Here is a 20,037-nt window from a genome sequence, read left to right on the forward strand (position 1 = left end):
ATGTGTCATGGGCCTACCTTGTTTGGCACACTGATCCCCGTTTTCTCTCTTCTGGACTCGTTCTCGTTCTTAGTTTGGGTCCTTTTGCTTTTGTGGTTTCTACGATTTTTATACATTTGAAGATTTTGAAGAACCCAGAAACTGTTTCCATGCCGATTTAGCTCAAGTGGCTCCTTGTTCGTTGCTGGACCACCGCTTCTCGTCATCGGTTCCATTTTGCATCTATTTTTTTCTCTTTAATTCCAGTGTCATGGTCTCGCTCATTTCTTATGCGTCTCTCGCATTCTCGCAATCCCCCCATTGTCTCTAATTGTTATGGCCGTTGTTTATCTGTGCTCTGTATCTCGTTTCGTTTTCGTTCCTCGGCCGCGGTTTCCAGACCTTTTCTGCGCTCCTTGTCTTCTGTTTTGATTTGCATTCCTTGTCGAGCTGGCGGTGTTGTCAAACGTTGTACATCCCTCCATTCTCTTTTGTCTTTTGCGCCTGGCTGGCCTTTGAGCTATGCTCCTCTCAATCCCCCTCCCGTCTGATCTTGCACGTCTTGTACCTTTTGCATCTCCATCTGTTTTTGCGCCTCATATGAACAAGATCGCTCTTCCACCGCGATTTGCACAACCCTCTTTGGAACCCTTCACACCCATTTCACTCATCATCCCTCCCTGCAGCGATTCTGAGAGCTTGTCTTGACCGTTCAGATGTTCTCTAGCTCATATTAAGTCGATTCAACAGCCCGTGACGACTTTTAGGGACGGCATCGCAACAGATCCGATCTTATCGCCAGAACAAAAGGTGACCACCATGGCGACGGAAAGTAACGGACAGCGGCCTCCACACCAACTGCAACAACCAACTGTAGCACAAGCCATCGACATCATCGCCACGACAATCACAACCAGAGACGACGCGCATAACAACGACGACGACGCTGCCCAAGGGGACAGTGAAAACCACTGCCACATTACCGGCAAGATCTCCGAGATCGATACGACGACGACGACAACAACAACAACAACAACAACAACATCAGCGGCAACAACGCCGGCGCACGTACTACCGGTCGACGACCTGTCCGCATCACCACTGTCTCGCCTAGCATCTCCGTCTGATTCGGACTTCTCCTTCTCACAACCGTCGGCCGGCTTTCAGTCGCTGCTAGGCGCGGCTACGTCGAACCCTCTCACGCCACTGTCGTCACTGGACGGCGGCGAGTCGTGGTGTCGTCCGAGCCTACCTAGTTTGGGCAGTTGTGCCGTGGCCGAAGACGACGCAGTGTGCATTGATGACGATAGCGGCAGCCAGCAGGACTCAATGTTGAGCTTTGGTGACATGCCTAATTCTGCAGGGTAAGCAATGGAAGCGACCCATTTTGTCGGTTTCTCACATAGTTATCCGGGGAGTTGATTCCGTCCGACGTTGATTCGCTTGCCGTTTGCCCCCAGTTCATGTCACCGGTGCAAGACAGGAAACTGCAAAAAAACACATGTTGCAGTGGCCGCACTACGTTGAAAGACTGGTAACTAACCAAGCTTGTTATTTGTTATTGTTGTGCAGGTCCGAAAAAGGCGAAGCGCCACAGCCAGATTCAGGCACAGTGTGTGCGGTTGTGTCCGCTAAAAATACGGCAAAAAAGGCCCAATCACCAGGGCCAATACGAGCCACCGGCGCTGCAACGGAAAAGGGGGCGCTCAGGGACACGAGGTCCAAAAAAAGCACAACGTCGGACAATGGTACTAGCGACGAAAATACAACAATCGCGACTTCGAGTGGCTCGACGAGTACGAGCACAGCGGACGTCCTTTACGGCATCGGTAATACCGACAGCGCTTCTGGGACGCCAAGTACGGCGCCCTATCAGGCCCAGCACGCCCACCTACGCGGTGAGACACCGACTCTTGCACTGAATTCTGCAGCGCAACCTGCAGCGCAACCTGCACCACAGCTCGCACCACAGCCTGCATCATCACAACAACACTCCGGCCCCGCGACACAGTGTGCCACGCCGCACGCGCGTGCGAAAGGCGAAGAGAACGCCACCCAGAAAACCTACTCGAACATCCTGAACTCCGTCAGCGCCGCAAAACCGCTTGCTGGCGCTCTCGCAACCACGTCGTCCACAGCAAAGTTCTTCCAGCCGAAGGCTGTCAAGCCGAAGAAGTCGTCGCCGCCCCCGCCGCCGCTGCCACAGCAGCCCGCTATTGTCCGCACGACCTCCTCACACGGCAATCTACCGCTTCGACAGCCCGTTCCTGACCCCAACGGCGGCTCCACTAGTATCGTTAGCAACATTGCACAACTCGAAGAAACGGCCGAGCAACTATCCAGCACCGGCTCCATCGAGACAGCCATCCGCGAGGCCCACCAGGAACTGAAACGCAGCGACAGCCGACGCTCTTCGATTCTTGCGGCAAGCATCCGCCAGGCGTCTTCGCGAGGCTCTTCGGTTGCGGATCCAACAGAGGCGCCGCCCCGGCGTCGACAGTTCTCGAGGCAAAGTTCCATTATTGAGCTGAACAGTGCCGCACGCGCAGGTGCCTTGTCCCCTTACGATTACATCATGTCGCCCAGCTCTTCTGTTGCCGGCGGTACCCGGCAGCGATCGAACAGCAAGGCCAGCAGCATAGGCAGCCCCCATGGCAGTCTGATGGCCAACATCCTCGGCATCTCCGACCAGTCCATCACAGGTGGCGATGACATCTTCCCCTTCCTCTCACGTCACGGAACCGGCAAGAGCTCCATTCACAGTACTCGCTCTGGCAAGCTGTCTATGCCAGAGATTGCAGAACTAGAGCCGCCGTCCACTCTGACACAAGATGCTCTGGACGAGGCCGACCGTCTCATGGCTGCCGGCGAAGACCCCGAGGATGATGACACGATCCGCGCCAGTGCTCACCAACATATTGACGTTGAGCCACATGGTGAAGTCGACGACGGTGCGGCGACAGGAGACCCTGAACTGACACCTAACCAGGAGTCGTGGGTGCAGCTGGCGGCACTGGGCTCGTCTGTTGGTACCGACTCTTCACTGCTCTCGTCTCGCTCACCTCCTCCCATTGCTCGACCCTCCGTGACCGACTTCGCGGGCTATGCTTCGCCACCACAATATGTCCCGAATCCTGCGGCGTTCCGCGACTATACTTCTCCCGGCCATACGGACGTGCAGTTTCCAAGGGACGGTGCACCAAAGCAGGAGCATAACAGCGAAGCCGACGTTGATCAGAATGCGGCGGCTGGTCGCGACTTGATACCTGAAGAGCGGCCTGACGCAGATCATCAGAATGAACTGGAGCGTCCGGCATCAGCTGCGTCTGGTGGCACCTTTGATCAGGCGCAACTCGCCTTTGACGACTTTGACGGTGTTCACTGCGATCCGGAGTCGGCAAGCTTGAGGCGGTCCATCAGCGGCGCACCTTCGATCCTGGAACGTCCGCCTTCCGAAGAGCCGGCTCGCGAGACACCGCCGGTAAATTTCAAACACCGCCTGCCCATGCCGCCTCGCCCGACGTCGTACCTCGACCCTCAAACCGGCCAGCAAATGCTCTTCTATCCTGCTCGCGTTCCGGCCATGCTGCAGCTGCCCCAGAAGCTGTCTAGGAACCCCAAGGCGGCTGATCGCAACGCAAGGCGGTCTCAGGTCATGAGCATGATGATGACACCGGGGCACAGCCCCGAACTGAGAGAGCCGAAACAGGAGCGGGCGTCTCGTGTCTGGCTTCCTGATCCGATGGATGGCGACGCTGGTTCTCACTTTATGAGTGGCTCCGATTCTCTCAGTCCCAACCTGACTTCCGACTCCATCTCTCCCAACGCCCTATCTCCAGCCTTGAGCGGCGACCCTACAGACCAAACAAGGTCGCCCACAAGACAGTCGTTGCTGGGGGTCGACCCGACTGGTACGACCGATGCTGAGGTCAGTCCTGCGACTGGCACTCCCAGTGAAGTCGAGTCGGGCGATATGAACCACCTCCGTCGTCCGTCACGACTTATGGACGCCGACAAACGCAAGTCGCGCTTGTCGACGATGACCAAGTTGCCCGCGCAGCTTCGTGCCTCTGCCTTCTTTGACCATCCATCCACCACAGCCAACATCGAGGTAAAGAACGGCTCTGCCATGGATACCCTTGACAGCATCCTCGATGCCGCCGCTGCCGCGCCCGTCGGCGCCTTTACAGACCACCAATTTGCTGGCCATCTTGGTAAGGAGGTGTACGGTACCGAAAAGAGACGACCCAAGAAGAAGGCAGGCGCTGCTGGCGCTGCTGGCGCCAATGCTGCCAGTGCTGCCAGTGCCGCTGCCAAACGCCCGGAGATCTCGCCCATTCAGCAAAAAGACCTTCCGACATCAAAGTCCCGCAGCTCTTTCATGTCCATAATGGGCCACATTCGCAAAGTCAGTGAGCCTGTCGGCGATGGCCGGTCGGAGTTTGAGGTGCCTCGCGTCCGTAAACGCCTTTCCAAGAACTTTGACGGAGCAATGCGATCACCTGGCTTGAGCGAGGGGACGGCAGCTGTCTTGGCCCCGGATGATGACGAGCGGGTCTCAGACGACGAGGAATATGACCGCGAGCACGACGGGGACGAAAGGGAGGAGGACGACGAGGACGACGAGGACGACGAGGAAGACGAGGATGATGACGAGGACGAGGACGAATTGGTTGGTGCCGCTTACCAGGGCGCGCCGACGACTTTGCTCGCTGAGCTGCAACTCCGTAAGCAACAGCAGAAGCTGCGTACGCGCCCTATTAACCAGGCCTTCCCCAACGGAATGCACTCCACGTTGCTTGAACTGGATGCTGTGGCCGAGATCGAGCGGCGAGCACGCAAGGGGAAGAAGGTCAACCTTGCCTGGGAGGATCCTTCCATGCTGCCGATCGACAAGGAAAGCGACGACGAGGACGTCCCGCTCGGCATGCTCTTCGCGGCCAAGGCAGCCGGGCACAACGACATTTCCGCTGTCGTTGCCGAGATGAACCGTCCTCTCGGCCTCATGGAGAAGAAGGAGCTGGAAGACAACGAGCCTCTCAGCCGACGCCGTGACCGTCTTCAAGGCCGCGACACTGCCGTCAGCATGTATCTGGGACCCAACTTTGGCAGCAACGCCGTCAAACGCCAGAGCATGCTCAACCTGACGCCGACTCTCGCCGCCCTGAACCAGAACGCTGCTGCCCAGCCCGATAGCCAAGGTTCTGACGGTGACAAGAATGGCTCCGACGACGGCGTCGAAGAGGTGGAGGACGAGCCCCTGGCCGCCCGGCTGCAGCGGATCAAGGCGAAGGAAGAAAGCGAGCTGCCCCGCGCACGGCCGGTGAGCATGGCCTTCTCAGAAGAGCTTCTTAACCAGTTCGTGGACCCCGAAGAAGAAGCCAAGGAGCGCGAGCGGCTCGAGAAGGAGGAACAGGCCAAGTCGCAGCAACCTGCTGCCGAAGAAGAGGAGACGCTGGGTCAGCGCCGGCGCCGGCTGCAAGCCGAGAAGGAAGCTCAGGAGCAGGGGATGGTTGGGGGTTCGGGCGGCGGCAGCGGCGGCCTGGCTGTCAACGGACAGGCCCTGCACGCACTGACCGGTTCCGACCGCCTCTCGCGTCGCATATCCATGGCCAATGTGCTCTCAGCACACCCTGCCGACACGGCGCAGGGTGCGTACCACCCGCGCGAGGCCGAGCGCATCCGCCGCGAACAGGAAGCCGCACGTGCGGCCTTTGAGAAAGACCAGAAGATGGCCGCCATGCGCGCCCAGATGCCCCGCAACATCTCCAACACCAGTCTGGGTGGCGGCGTGACCAAGTCGGGCGGCTTCCTGGGCGGCCGCCTCAACGACGGTGCCGGCGGCAATGGCGGCATGCTCAACCGCACGACCATGCGGCAACACCATGACGGACCCGGCGTCGGCCATTGGGCCAATCCTGGCACCATGGGCGGGCCCATGGGCAACGCCAGCGCGCTCAACTTGACGTCGTTGGCTACGACGGGAAACATGGGCATGGCGAATGCCAGCTATGGTTCTGGCCTCAACACCATGGGCATGAGTGGCATGGGTGGTATGGGTGGCATGGGCATGAACAACCGCAACATGAGCTTTGGTGGCTACGGTGGCATGCCGCAGCAGGGCATGATGGCCAACAGCGGTATGGCCTATGGCGGCGTCTACGGTGCCGTCCAGCCTGCGTACAATCCCTACGGCGCGATGCAGGTGCCGATGCAGATGCAGATGCCCACTATGGGCATGCCCATGGGAATGCCGATGCAAATGCCGATGCAGTCGCCGCCGCAAGTGGACCGTGTCGAGCGCTGGCGTCAGGGCGTCTTGCCTTGATCCCAGGTTCTGTTCTCTCTGAAGTACCTTTTCATTTCGTCGTCACATTTACCAGTCCCGGTCTGGTCTTTTATTTGTCATATGCTGGAGGGTATGTGCTTTTGGTCTAGCACGTTTTTGTTGATGGGCATTTGAGAATCTTTTTTTTGTAGCATTGCGTTTGGCGTTGGCCAGTACGATCTTAGGAAGCGAAATATACAAAAGGTCACAAGGAATGGTACGTTTCACGATTGTTTTTACATAACGAGCAAAAGAGCAAAACAAGAAATGTGAATTCCTATCCGAACTCCAGTTACATTTTTATCTATGGCGCAAAATGATAATGACAACCGGATGCTGCGAACATGCGGCAAAGAGCAAATGTGGTCGCCAGACGATGAAGCGTAAAAGCGTAACAAAAGAAAACCAATGCAGCATGACAGAAGCACGACATATAGAGACAACATAGATAGGATGGCATCCAAAACAAGAAAACCTTTGTCACTACTCCACGTTCGTGACGTTTCTTCACCTCCGCTTCGAGAACGCAGCACCCGACTTCTTCTGCAGCTTGGGAGGCGGTGCAGCAGCGGCATCGTCCTCGTCCTCGTCCTCGTCCTCGTCCTCGTCCTCGTCCTCGTCGTCTTCGTCGTCAACATCGTCAAAGTCGACCTCGTCCTCCTCGGCAGCGTCGTCGTCCATCTCTTCGAGGTCATCGTCCTCCTCAGCGTCGTCGTTCTCGTCGCCGTCGCTGTCCTCATCGTCGTCGTCGTCGTCGAGTGCCTCCTCGTCCGACTCCGCAATAAACGACGCACTGGCAACGCCAGCGCCGTTGACCAGGATCTGGCCCGCGCCATCCTCCTCCTCCACGTCGTCCTCCTCGCGGTACGTGGTCACAAATTCCTCGTCGTCGTCCACGTCCCGTGCCCCGCGGCCCAGGCCGGCGCCGTTGCGTCTCCGGCCACCAGCACCGCGCGCGCGGCCCAGGCCGTTCACACCGTCCAGCGCCTTGCTACTGCCAGACCGGCCACCGACTGTGGCCACACCGCTGTGGCCGCCGCCGCCGCCGCCACCGGCTGCCGCATGGGCGCCCGCCCGCTGCACCCGCCGCAGCTGCATCTGCGCCTCCAGCATGTCCAGCTTGCCCTTGAGCAGCAACAGGCTGTTGAGGCCCCGCGCGCGCTCCTCCAGCACGCGGTGCAGCTCCTGCAGCGCACGCGTCACGCCCGCCTGGTTCGCCAGCAGCGCGCCGCCGTGTGTGATGAGGGTCCACTGCACCCAGCCGACGAGTGTGTGCGCACGGCCGGGCCGGCGGTGGATGCGGGCGGCCAGCTTCTGCAGCAGGGCGCCGGCCAGCGAGGGGTCGAGGCGCTGGATGGTGTTGCGGATCCAGACGGCGTCGGTGGTGGTGTTGAAGCAGACTTCGAGGTTGGCGTCGTCGCCGGAGCGCAGCGCGGCATTGAGGAGGTGGCCGAGCGAGGCCAGCGTGGGGGCGGCCGCGACGGCGGTGTTGGTTTTGGAGCGGCCGTTTGCGTTTGTGTCGGTGGGCTCCTCGGCCGGGTTGAGCTGGTTCAGGGCGGCGGCGACATCAACGGTCTCGTGCTCGCGGACGAGGTCGCCAAACGTGGGCTCGTGGTCCTCGTCGTCGTCGTCTTCGTTGTTCTCGTCGTCACCCTCGTTGTTCTTCAAACCTTTGTGGCCGTTGGTCTGCGGCTCGTCAGCGGCGGCGTCCACCGGCGCATCGTCGTCCATCAGCTCGTCCTCGTCCCCGTCTACGTCGGCGGCCTCGTCGTGGGATTCGTCGCTAGAGATATCAATCGACTCGCCGGCGGCCAGCTTCGCCTTTTGCTGGTGCTTCGGGACAGAGACGACCGCTGTTCTGGACTCGTTGATGCGTGTCTTGGCCATGGGTTTCGCGTTCCGCGTCGTCTGAGGTTGGGCAATGCGCACCGGCGGTGCTTTCCGCTTTGTCGACGACATTGTGAATATGGATGTGAATGTGAAGGTGAATGTGAATGCAGTAGGGCAGTTGTGACGATGATGCGAAGAAGGGAGGTGATGAAAATGCAAAAGGCAAATAGGCCATTAGGTGTAAAGCCGTGTCCTCCTATGCGTAACGCCCCGAGAAGGAAAGTGAAGCAATTGAAGGATCGAGAGTAGGGGTCGACAATGCCTCGATGTCCTGCTTCTCACTGCAGCATGGGAGAAAAAATTGTTCTCAATATTGTCCTGGTACAGTTTTTTTTCTGGGTCACTTTGCTATATTCCTGGCAGTATTCTTGTCCGCCTTTTGGGTGGGTCCGAGACAGACGCACGTGCCTAGTCACACGATTCCAGCTACCGGATGACTAATAACGGTGCCTTTATCAGATGACTTTATGCGTGACTCACATCTCTCAATTCGTACATTGTATTTCGTACTTTGTATGCTTCGAATAAAATCGGAAACTCTGGAAATTGCGCACTGAGGCAGTGCCCTATGTGCAGGCTTCAACCTCGGAAATGGACACGGGTGCTTGCATCGTCATTGGTGGTTTGCGTGGAGCCTTTACCCATACATGGCTGCCTATTGGTGTTTGAAGATTGAATTGTGGGACTTGCCTGCCGTCCTTTGTCTTTTCCGTTGCCTCAAGTTTTGATTATGGGATCCACCATTTGTCTCCATCTGGACCCATTGATTGGTGCAGACGAACAGGCCCTTTGTTTCCGGCGAAGTGCTCTGTGCTCAGTTCTCATTTTTGACAGGGCACATACATCGTACGTCGTCTGAACTGGCGAGCGGTCGCGCAATTGTGTCGCGAAATTTTCGCAAAGCTGTGAACAAATAACGGCTATGCGCACACCTTTTCATGGGCCGTTACCCGTTTGGCTTGTCTGCCTCCAAGCAGGAAGCGGCGGAAGAAAAAGGAAAACGAACAAGGCAAACCAAGCAAAGACTGCATAACGGTTCCACACTGAACGGAGCACTCCGGACGCGACACGAGTAACTGCATGTCTGCTTCGTACAAGGTTCGCGATTCAAACGGTTGGCAAAGACAATGTTCACTCGCATTGATGTTAGCAGTAACCGTTTTGACGCCGGAGTCATGCTGATTGAGATCAAGCTTTGGAAAGACAGCGACAATGGCCTTTCACCACAGCTTAGCTTTGGACGATGGTGAAAAGGTGCAACAGGAGCTACGTGATACCTGCCCGTTCCGGCGTGTGCATTCCAAAGCGCTGTGAGAAGCGTGATGCCTGTTCTCGTGGCGCAAGCAACTGGACATTGCTGTCTTAATCGATGTTCCTGACAGTCCCCAGTGTGCGCGTGCCCATCATTGTAATGGTTATCGTTTCCAGTTGTTCCAGTTGTCGTCGCTGTTGTGATTCCCTCTACGCACCAGGCCTGACTCGCACACGCTGCCTCGCCTTGGATTCATCACCAGTCGTACCTCTCACTTCTGCCTTTTCATCTTCCACGCGCCAACTTGAATTCCATTTGGCAACTCTTTTTGTTTGTTTCGTTGTTTCCTTGTTTGGAAGCACCAGGCGCTGTCGCAATTTCTGTTTCAATGTTTTCTTTCAGACGGAAGGCACAAGCTGCACGCTGTCGCGGTGTTGCGTCTCGCGTTGCGCACGGCGCCTGATTGGCTGCGCGGCCTTTTAGTGGCGAACCAGGGTACATAAGCAACAAGGCCTTGGGCAACTTTTTTCGCCTTCCCCTCGGTTTTCTTCGCTTTTCTTCCCTCTTTTATTTTTTTTAGCGTCTCTGTCCTTCGCACACAGTCTCGACGCCGATCCGCGCACGGGCCATTTCCTCACCCCACATAAACACACCCCCTCCCCTACGCCCCCTTCCTTCTCATTCTCTTCTGCCCTCTCGTCCAACCACAGGCGAATCACAGATAAGAACAGATCAGCGGCGCCCAGCGTACCTTTCGAAATAAATACCTCCCGCCTGCCGACCGGGACTGACATGTGTTTTTTCTTTTGATTTTTTTGAAAACGCGACGTATCTGCGACTCCACCAACCAATCAGAGTCCGCTCTTCCTTACAGTGACTGTCACCTAGTGCGTTCTTTCCACCCTACCACCTGTTTCGTCCTGCATCGCTCCTTCCACTCCGGTTCCTGTGCCCCGAAGCACGCCCCCAAACACCCCCAAGGCTCTCGCAATTGCGCGACCCAGCCCCAGTTATTTGGTTTTATTTACACTGTCACCTTTTTGTTTCCAATCGCCGCGCTTTTTGTATTTTCTCTCTTCGATTTTATCTTTTCGACACCCCGTTCCTCGTTTTCCCGGTCCTTAGTCATCACCAACCCGCCACAACTCATCCGCCACACCGTTTTATCTAACCCATTTGCGGCTTTGTCCAGAGCCAACCACCGCTAGCAATTCGCCCCAGCCTCTCCATTTCACCTTTACAGTGAGTTCCCGCGTTGTTCAGATTGCCGGCCTTCCCTCGTTTTGTTGCGACGACACATATACATCACTTGCACTGTGCTTTTCGTCACCTTTTTTTGTTTCTTTTTCGTTTCTTTTTTGCTATTGCCATTCTATAGCGACATTTTGCTTTTTTTCTGTGCTTTCCAACGCTCCCTGAGAACCGAGGAAGAAAACGGCGAGGCGGGGCTCACATTTGCTACCTCTGGCGTTCAATATTTATTAGACCACTAACACGCCGCGCCTTCTCCAGCCTATCGCCGCCCCGGATAGTGTGTTCATGTCGCTGCTCCCCAACTAGTCGCATCCTCTTTCCACAAAATCTTCGAATGGCTGTCATGACATCACCGCATCCGACAGACATTGCTTCCCTCGACCGCAAAGAGCCAACCAAAATGGCCTCAGTTACAGATGAACTGCCGACGAGCAACGGCGTGAATGGGTAAGTCGCATTTTGTTTTATTTTCCATTGTTCTTTTTTTCTTTTTTTGGCGCTTTCCGCACCGCACGTGTTGCGACGTCGCACCTTCCATCATAACGACGGTCACTCTGCTTCGTGCCTTCCCTTTTCTGCACAATCGCGCTGCTCCCGATCGCTCCTTCCCTTTAGCCCAGCAAAGCGCACGCCTGCATCCTGTTCTCTGTATTTATTTACATGGGACGTCTCGTTGTTCTCCACGACAACGCAGCATCGTCTTGACCGTGGCGACTTGCGATGCTGCGCATTGCATCAGCCCGCTGCTGCTGTCTGTCTTTCCACTTTTGCCATCTGTTCATCATACATGCACCGCTCATCGCGACTGTGCGCCAGTCTGTGGTGAATGGCGTGTAATCTTCACCACACTTTTCACACAATCATGGCTCCTCTGATCATTGAGTTAGCTCTCAACTCTGCTGCCCTCCTGCGATCTGATTCTTCTGCAGTTGTTTCTGAACCAAGTCGACTTGCTTGCTAACCATGTCGATTCATCACTGTAGACACGCCAATGCAGCGCCAACCTCTCCCAAGCCGATTAGTACGCCGTTGGGAAAGACGGAGGTCTCGGACGTCGCAAACAACGTCTCCAAGAACGCCGAAGCCTTTGGCGCAAACTCGATGTCAACGGCAGTGGAGACGACCGCAACAACCGACGCACCCGTCAGCGACAAGTCAGCTGAGGACGACGCCAATCCGGAACCGGCACCAACAGCAGACCTGCCCTCTAACGACGCTGAGAAGGAGGTTGCGGAAGACGACGAGGCCGTTGCTGCGCCAGCCGCAACCGCAGAGGAGTCGGCAGCCGACGTGCCAAAGGACGTGAGCCCAGCAGCACCAGCACCGTCGACAGAAGAGCCGACAGCTCCTAGTGCACCTGCTGTGGATCCTGCGAAAGAACCCTCGTTGGAGGCTGAGAAGCAGTCAGCCGCAGAGGCCGCATCAGAGAGCGCCGCGGAAGAAGCACCAGCTGCCGAACCCAGCAGCGCGCCGAAGACATCCGAGGAGGAACGGGCGGAAACAAAGCACGGGTCGCCGTCACCGGGAGCTGATGCGAAAGACTCGGATGTCGATATGATTGACGTTGCGTCCGCCCCCAGCGAGAACGCGACCCCTGCGGATGCGGTTTCGGCTGCGGCTCCGGCTGCGGCTGCTGCGGCGCCGACTCCCTCACCCGCTGCTGTGTCCAAGGCTCCCTCGCCAGAAAAGGCCAAGTCACCACCAGTCCACGCGCCCCTCACGCACTCCATCTCCTCCAGCCTCCTGCCGTCTCTTCGTGACGATCGTTCCCGCGAGAACAGCTCGGGCGCGGCGGCGCAGGACACGATCATGGCAGATGCTTCGGGGGGCAAGGTGCCCAGGGAGAGAGAAGACGATGAAGAGGTTGGTCCTTCGGCGAAGCGTGCCAAGACTGAAGACGCCGAGGCGCCTGCGGCACCGGCCAACCAGGCCGAGGCTCCCCCTGCCGGCGCTGAGATGCAGGTGGACGTCGCCCCCGTTGTCATGCCGCCTCGCACACGCGCCGTGGCAAAGGAGGGCAGTCTAGCAGACCCAAAGCTGGACGACGAGCCCATTTCGGCGTATGCCAGCAAGGAGATCCGTCGTGTCCTCGCCAGTGTCAAGAAAACAAAGGCAGGTAACAACTTCAAGGATCCTGTCCACAAGAAGTGGCCTATGCTCTGGGACGCGTATACAGCGCGGGTGGCGAAGCCAGTCGACATTGGACTGCTGGAGCGCAACCTTCGTGAGAATGCATACGCGACGCATGGCGAATTTACGTCGGACCTCTTTTTGATTTTTGAGAATTCGGTTTCGTTCAACGGTCTGGGCAACCCTGTGACCGACGAGGCCAAGTCGCTCGTGGACAACTACTTCACACGGCTCTCGGAGGTCTCTGCGCAGGAGCCGCAGAAGTCTGAGAAGAAGGAGCCGAAGCAGCTGCCCACCCGCCAGACCGAGCCTCGCGCTGCCGCGAACCGCCGCGAATCTCGAGGCGCCGCGAGCTCGCCCGCGGACGACTCTGTCATCAATGTTTCGGCCAGTCCGCTTGCCCTGTCCACGTCGTTTGGGACGAACGCCAAGGCGTCGTCTCCCGGCCTGGCCGGTGCTACGGCAGTGGAAGCATCGACACCGGTGTTTGCGGTCCCGTCGTCGGGCGTGCCCATTATCCGCCGCGACTCGGCCAAGAACGACGGCGACCGGCCGAAGCGGCCGATCCACCCACCCAAGAACCGTGACCTTGGCTACGAGCCGAAGAACCCCAAGAAGAAGTCGCCCGAGTTCCGGTTTTGCGAAGAGGTGCTCAAGGAGCTGGTCAAGGCGAAGCACTACGAGAACAACCACTGGTTTTTGAAGCCCGTCGATGCTGTGGCGCTGCAGATTCCGACGTACCATAAGGTGATCAAGAAGCCGATGGATCTGGGCACGATGCAGACGAAGCTCAACCTTGGCGAGTACGTGTCTGCCAAGGACTTTGAGAACGACTTTGGGCTCATTGTCAAAAACTGCCGCAAGTTCAATGTTGTCGGCGAGGTCGTGGACGCCGCGAACCGGCTCGAGGACCTCTTTAAACAGAAGTGGGCGGAGAAGGACAGCTGGATTGCGGCGCACACCACGCAGACGACAGCGCATAGCCCGTCTGTGAAGGACGAGGATTCCGACGAGGAGGCAGAGGACAGCGACGACGAGGGTGGCGACATCTCAGCTCCTCCGCTCTCGAGCGACACTGTCAACGCCCTTGTGAAGCGTCTGGATGAGGAGAACGCGCGCCTGAAGAAGCTGCTCGACGCCGCCGCTCCGGACATGACGATGATCACGACGCAGCAAGTTGTTACGAATATGATTCAGAAGCAAATTGTTGAGGAGAAGATCAAGCTCGCGGCGGTGGAGGCCGACCGCCGGACCAAGAAACCAGCCAAGGCGAAAGCGGCCAAGGGCAAGAAGGCGGCTGGCGGTGGTGGCGCAGCAGCAAAGAAGGCCGGAGCTGGCGGTGCGAAGAAGGCGGCCGGTGCTGCGGCCAAGAAGGCTCCCAAGCCGCGGCACTTTGGCCAGGCCGAGAAGAGTGTGGTGACAGACGGTATTAACAACTTGGATGGCAATCAGCTCGAGAAGGCGATTGACATCATTAAGAAGGATACCAGTCAAGAGGTATGTGTCTCTAACCCGTCGGGACTTGATCCCGCTTGTCCCCTTCATATCTACACCACTGTTGTTTGTTTACCATTGACTAACGTGTTTCCACTATAGGAGAGTGAATCTGGCGAACTGGAGCTGGATATTGACCAGCTTTCACAAGATGCCCTGGGCAAGTTGTACGAGCTCATCGTCAAGGCTTTCCCCCACATGCGTGTGAAGACGGAGAAGCCCAGAGCGACGGGCGACGGGGCGAGCAAGCCGAGCGGCAAGCCCAAGAAGCACAAGCCGATGGGCAAGCTGGAGCAGGAGCGCAACATTGAGAAGCTTCGTGAAATCAAGGCGCAATTCCAGCGTCCCGGCAGCGGTAGTCAAGAGCCACTGCCGTCGGTTGAAGTGAACCAACCGCTCGAGGAAGAGGAGAGTGAGGAGGAAGAGAGCGAGGTCGACTCGGAGGAGGAGTAGGCGCCTGCCTCTACCCCTCGTTTTTGATTCTCTGTATAAAATTCTCGCCTATGTGTATTAATCTTGGTCGGCATGTTTTGCGCGATATTGTTTCGCTTTTTTCGCCTTTTGTCGCTTTTGTATTGTGCGCTGCGCTGGTGGAGGGGCGTTTGCGCATAATGTACGTTTGGAATGATTTGGGGCGGACAGGTTTTTGTTTGGGACATAAAATGGGACACCAAAATAATTAGGCGTTTGTTTGCTGGCCATGCTAACGGAGGGTGCGGCCTCTTTATATTTACGTTTTTTTCTCTGCGTTGTTGCTTCCTGCTTTTCTGCTTTCCTGTTTACTGTTTCCTGCAGTCTCGTGCGGATTTGATTCCATGTCTGGTCTGCTTTGTTGCGCAAGATGCGGACGGCGGGAATATTAACAATGATGGCCAAGGGGGTAGAGACACAGGTTTCCAAGATAAAAGACGGGATGTCATGCTTTCAGAAGCAAGTGAAGGAATGAAAATTGATCGTGTTAGCACCTCCTCGTTCCTGTCGTAGCTCTACAGCATCCTCAAAGTGATATTACACGAATTTGTGCCAATTTTATATGGACATGGCCTAGGAGTAGCGTAACCTTGCTATTTCTTTCATTCTCACCCTCGTGGCCTGCCTTGACAATTCAATCGTATTTCACACAAACGCAAGCTCATAGCCGTTGACCTGGTCATGGATTGAGGTCAGTGGGACGATGTTGCTTAAACAAGATGCCCGTGTAAGGAGCCGAAGTAAAGAGTCTCCAGAACAGATAACCATACACATGCAAGACTCTGCATGTAGATGGCGAACGCCAACGCGTCGGGCGTACGACTTGATATGAATCGGCCATTGATTTTACGTTCACTGATACGACATCTATCAAGATCTCTTCTCTCGAGGGTTGGGACGGAATTCATACGTTTGGCACCAATGAAAGATTGCATCTTTCAAGACTGGTGTTTCTGCAGACCAGAATGGCATTTCCACTGGATCGGAAGAGACATTACAAAATGTTGTAGTTTTCCATGCTTGGACGATCTGTATGTTGTGAGATACCTACAAAGTATTGTCGTAATATGTTGTACGTCCATACCTTTCCCTCCCTCCCCTGCCATACTTGCCAAGGCGGCTTGGGGCGGGACCCACAAGCTGACGAGTCCCGTTGACAGATGGAAGTGCCGTTTTATCTCGCCCCCTGTTTTTGTTTTTTTCTTTCCTGTTTGTGCAATTTTTGCTTACAACTCTGTTTCATCGCGAGGTAACCGATGGCCAAGATAGCCGCCTATCCATCACGAAGAGACACGTCTGGACACTGGGCGTCAATTCATTGTCCCTTTCCAACGACAGAGCCTTGACTCCAATATCCGCTCCAATCCGCAAATCCGTCTGGCACAATTGGTAGACAGAGACCGGGTCGGGGTTGGTCCTTTTCATTTATTTAAAGCACAGCTAGTCTGCCGCCCATATGAACGTCATTTGCCCTCGAGCCCATGATCCCGGTTGCCGGCTGAGTGCTTTCGTGTTTGGGATTTCCTGGCACTTGGTCGTCTCATCTCGTCATTCTGGCTCGGCCCACACGAAGCCGCGTACTCATTTGTGCGTCGACAGTGTATATTTAGTATTGCACTTAGTTGGTCACTTAGTTCGATCGAAACCCTGGCGCGTCCCAGTAGCGTACGCATCTCGTAGGTGGGTGGGCCAGGCCTGGGCCTTGAGTCTGTGGGCACGCGACAGGTCGCCGCGTTGGGGAAGGATCGCTGTTTCCTTTCCCAGCGAATCTCGAGCCTTTTGCATCTGCGTCCTGATGGCCGAGTGCCGCCAATGCCCCTGGCTTGCGTATGCCGCCTCATTTCCACTTTCGAAACCGATGTCGCGTGCATTCGTATGCTTTTCTGGTGGGGTCGTTATTGCGAGTTTCTTTTTCTGTTTCTGTTCTGTTTCTGTTCACTGATTACATGTGCATTCCGTATCTAACGACCCCAGGTGGTTCTTCCAGATTCCGGGACGCTCCTTTCTTCCCTTTCGTTCCTGTCACTTTCGGTAGCTCCTTCTTTAATTTGACATAGTCGCCTTGAACATAGTCGCCTTGACAAGCCCTGTATCAGCACCGTTCGGTAAATAAATTCGCAGCTGCCTCTTGTGTGCAATTGGCCCCGGCCCAGCATTACGATACGACGTGCGACTACACTTATAACGAGACAACGTATCCTGTCTGGTCTTTTGCTTCGTCGCCGTTCCCACTGCCTCCCCACACAAAATCGGTTCCGGCACGCCACCGATGCCAAACTGCATCGCCCCTGCCTCGTTCCTTCCTGTAACAGTGGTTGTTCTCTGGTGGCCCCACTCACCCAAAAAAGATCGAGAAACGGAGAAGGAGCAGCGTGCTCTTGCTCGTTTCTTGGCTCTCGTCATTTTTGGCATCTTCCGTACATACAACTTGTCCTGCACTTGACCGAAGTTCTTGTCCACCTTTCGACATTTATCTGCGACTACAGCCAGATCTTTTCTGTTCTCACGTAATCGTGTCCATCACACCACGGACATCTCGCCTTGATCCGTCCCATCATATTACCCAAGTGCCATTGGCAAGCTCTGGAACACGACGAAACCTGGCGGCAATAAGAGCACACGATCAACATCCACATCCTCGCCAATGCTAAGCAGGCTGTGAGGTGAGCTTGTCTACTTGTGTCTCCAGCAGCCGCTTCGTGTTGCAGTACAACTTTCCTTCCTCCCGATACCGAAACACTCGCCGCTCTACCATCAATTGTGAGCGTCTACGTGCTGCCTGCAACGACGTCCTTTCACCCGGCCAATCCCTCGCGCAAGGAACAAACTCACCACTTTGAATTTCCGTCTCATACCTGAAGCAACGTTTATCTTTGTTACAAGGACTCTGACAATCTTTATTTTCTCGCTTTCCCTTACATCCATTTATATATCTTATCTCTTCACAACTCCACCTGCTCTGTGTAAACGACACGGCCAATCTCGTACATCATCCTCCCATGGCCGTCGGTATCTAACAAAAGCCCCCCCTTCTCTTCGTTCTTCCCTCTTCTTCCCTCTCTCTCTGATCATTTTTTCCTCCCAACATAATGGTCGCATCAGCCAGCAGCCCCGACTCCGTAGCTGCCATCCTCACATCAGCAACAAAACCGCACTCAAGCGCAACACGGTCCTACAGGGCTCTTGCCTTCCTCAACTTCTTCTTCCACCGCGTCACTCGCAGTGGGCCTAGACTCCTGCTGTACCTGGCAATTCTTCTCGCCTCGTTGCTCGCCCTGACCAAATGCCTGCCCTCGAGCGTCTCCAACCGAATCGTCAGCAGCACAAGCCACCTTTGGGAATTCCGGCCCAGCGGACTCGGTGGTAGTCGTGGTGCCTCCAAGGGCCAGTCGGTCCTCGTGCCGGGTGAGAACAATGCACACGATGCGCTGGCCGGCGGCGGTCTGAGGGTCGTCGTGTTTGGCGAGAACGACATTGCGACGTCCGTGTTGTCCGACGTAGCAGATGCCCAAGGCGTCATCAATGACACGTCTTGGACGAAGGAGCTGTGTATTGATGTGAGCCTTCCTGATTTGGACGACTGTGCCCCCGTGCCCATCATCTATAAACTAACACGCTGCAGCTCGGTTGCACGACGTACATTTCCTGCGTCCCCGTGCTCGATTCGCCGCACCGTTCGCTGAGCAGCAACTCTCTGTACGGCGCAGCCGTCGACGAGGCCTTGCGAGATTCTAAACAGCACGTGCCAGCGGACGACTTTACGTATGTGTCCGAACAGTATCCCATCCCGTGGGAGGCACCCGATCTGTACACGCAGGTCGCCCAGTTTCTCGAGCAGCCGGCACCGCAGCGACCGCCCAAGGAGACCGTCTGGGTATTCGCACCGGGCATGTGGGATGTCTGGTCGCTGGCGGCATTTCCGGCCCATACGGCCGAGGCGTACGTGACGAGCATGGTCTATGACCTGTTCTCGACCATTGAGATGCTCTATGACGCCGCTCATGACGCCACGTCGATTGCGTACTCAAAGTACAACGCTGTCCCCCTCGACGACGACATCATTTTGGCATCCGGCAACAACACGGCCAACATCAACAACCCCGACGGAGCTGCAGGCCAGAACTCGGACCTGAAGTGGGAGGACACCACGTCCGAACCGTTCCGTGTCGTGATCCCGCTTCTGTTTGACCCGTCCCTTATGCCCGCCTGGCACCTCGACCGCCCCAACGCGCCCGACCTGCACACAAAGCCCGAGCATCTACACAATGCTGTGCGCCTCACAAAGCTGTGGAACGACTTTGTCTTGGACGGGATGCACAAATGGTCCAAGAAGAACGCTACCTTTATCCACCCGGACGACCGTGTTGGCGCTGACGCCGAATCCACCGAACCCGCCGAATCCGCCGCTGCTGGTGCCAGTCCATCGTCTTTGACAGGCACTATCACTGGGACGACAAACGACTTGCCCAGCCATTCGGCCAAACGTCGTCAGGATATCGACCGCCCACCTGTCCCTACGCTCCTCCGAGATGGCATTCTTTTTCGCATGTCCGACTACCTGATGGACGTGATCATCGACGGCCAGATGCGGGCGCGCGGCATTGTCGACAAGAAGGGCTTTGGTAAGCTGCCCAAGTCGGATCGCTATTTGGAGGTCGACAAGCCCTGTGTAGCTCCTCAAGTCATTGGTCTCCCAACGGGGACCAGCAAGATCACAACCGAGCTCCGTTTTGAAGAGGACAAGAAACAAGAAGAGGACAAGCAGGGGGACGGCGCCACTGACAGCCCGACGCTTACGTTCGTGGCCCCGGGCCCACTGACCGGTACCAACACGCAGGTGGAGAACCCGACCCATACATATGTCGCACCGGGCCCGCCCACCGGCACTGCGCAGCCAAAGAAGGCCCGGAACAACGGCCCCAGCCTGAACTTCGTCAAGAGTCGATTCCGGAGCAAAATTGTGCACAAGGACGTCGTGTCCGCACCAGCCGTGCCGGCACTGACCAAGAAACTCGCGGTGTGCGAAGAGCCCGATGACCACCTCTTCTTCACGTCCTTTAGTCTCGGCCGGCGCGCCATTGAAGAAATCGGGCGACTGGCGGCGGCTGTTGTGCGCGCGAGCCCCGCTACGCGGTCGGCTTGGGAGATGAACCGCCGATCGAGCTTTGAGAAGGACCGAAAGCCTGCGTCGTGGAAGGAGTATTACCACTCATAGTCAGTGGCCTCGTTGTCCCTTATT

General features: G+C 56.4%; 5 protein-coding genes across 5 annotated transcripts; 3 read left to right on the forward strand and 2 right to left on the reverse strand.

Annotated features, from left to right (window-relative positions):
• Positions 1–798: 798 nt before the first annotated feature.
• Positions 799–6,307, forward strand: SPSK_02922 (uncharacterized protein; the record flags this gene model as incomplete). Its single annotated transcript, XM_016729770.1, has 2 exons — positions 799–1,343; positions 1,552–6,307. 2 exons carry the CDS (start codon positions 799–801, stop codon positions 6,305–6,307), a joined length of 5,301 nt encoding a protein of 1,766 aa, XP_016584766.1.
• A 507-nt stretch (positions 6,308–6,814) lies between these two features.
• SPSK_03336 (U3 small nucleolar RNA-associated protein 5) lies at positions 6,815–8,266 on the reverse strand (the record flags this gene model as incomplete). The annotated part of the gene is made up of 1 exon (XM_016730174.1): positions 6,815–8,266. One exon carries the CDS (start codon positions 8,264–8,266, stop codon positions 6,815–6,817), a length of 1,452 nt encoding a protein of 483 aa, XP_016584767.1.
• Positions 8,267–11,037: 2,771 nt separating this feature from the next.
• On the forward strand, positions 11,038–14,780 carry SPSK_02962 (bromodomain-containing factor 1; the record flags this gene model as incomplete). The annotated part of the gene is made up of 3 exons (XM_016729808.1): positions 11,038–11,150; positions 11,687–14,330; positions 14,430–14,780. 3 exons carry the CDS (start codon positions 11,038–11,040, stop codon positions 14,778–14,780), a joined length of 3,108 nt encoding a protein of 1,035 aa, XP_016584768.1.
• A 1,644-nt stretch (positions 14,781–16,424) lies between these two features.
• On the reverse strand, positions 16,425–17,201 carry SPSK_03597 (uncharacterized protein; the record flags this gene model as incomplete). The annotated part of the gene is made up of 3 exons (XM_016730434.1): positions 16,425–16,718; positions 16,765–16,874; positions 16,898–17,201. 3 exons carry the CDS (start codon positions 17,199–17,201, stop codon positions 16,425–16,427), a joined length of 708 nt encoding a protein of 235 aa, XP_016584769.1.
• A 686-nt stretch (positions 17,202–17,887) lies between these two features.
• Positions 17,888–20,013, forward strand: SPSK_03138 (uncharacterized protein; the record flags this gene model as incomplete). Its single annotated transcript, XM_016729979.1, has 2 exons — positions 17,888–18,355; positions 18,421–20,013. 2 exons carry the CDS (start codon positions 17,888–17,890, stop codon positions 20,011–20,013), a joined length of 2,061 nt encoding a protein of 686 aa, XP_016584770.1.
• Positions 20,014–20,037: the final 24 nt, after the last annotated feature.

This window comes from Sporothrix schenckii (genome assembly GCF_000961545.1).
Source record: "Sporothrix schenckii 1099-18 chromosome Unknown Cont47, whole genome shotgun sequence".
Lineage (NCBI taxonomy): Eukaryota > Fungi > Ascomycota > Sordariomycetes > Ophiostomatales > Ophiostomataceae > Sporothrix > Sporothrix schenckii.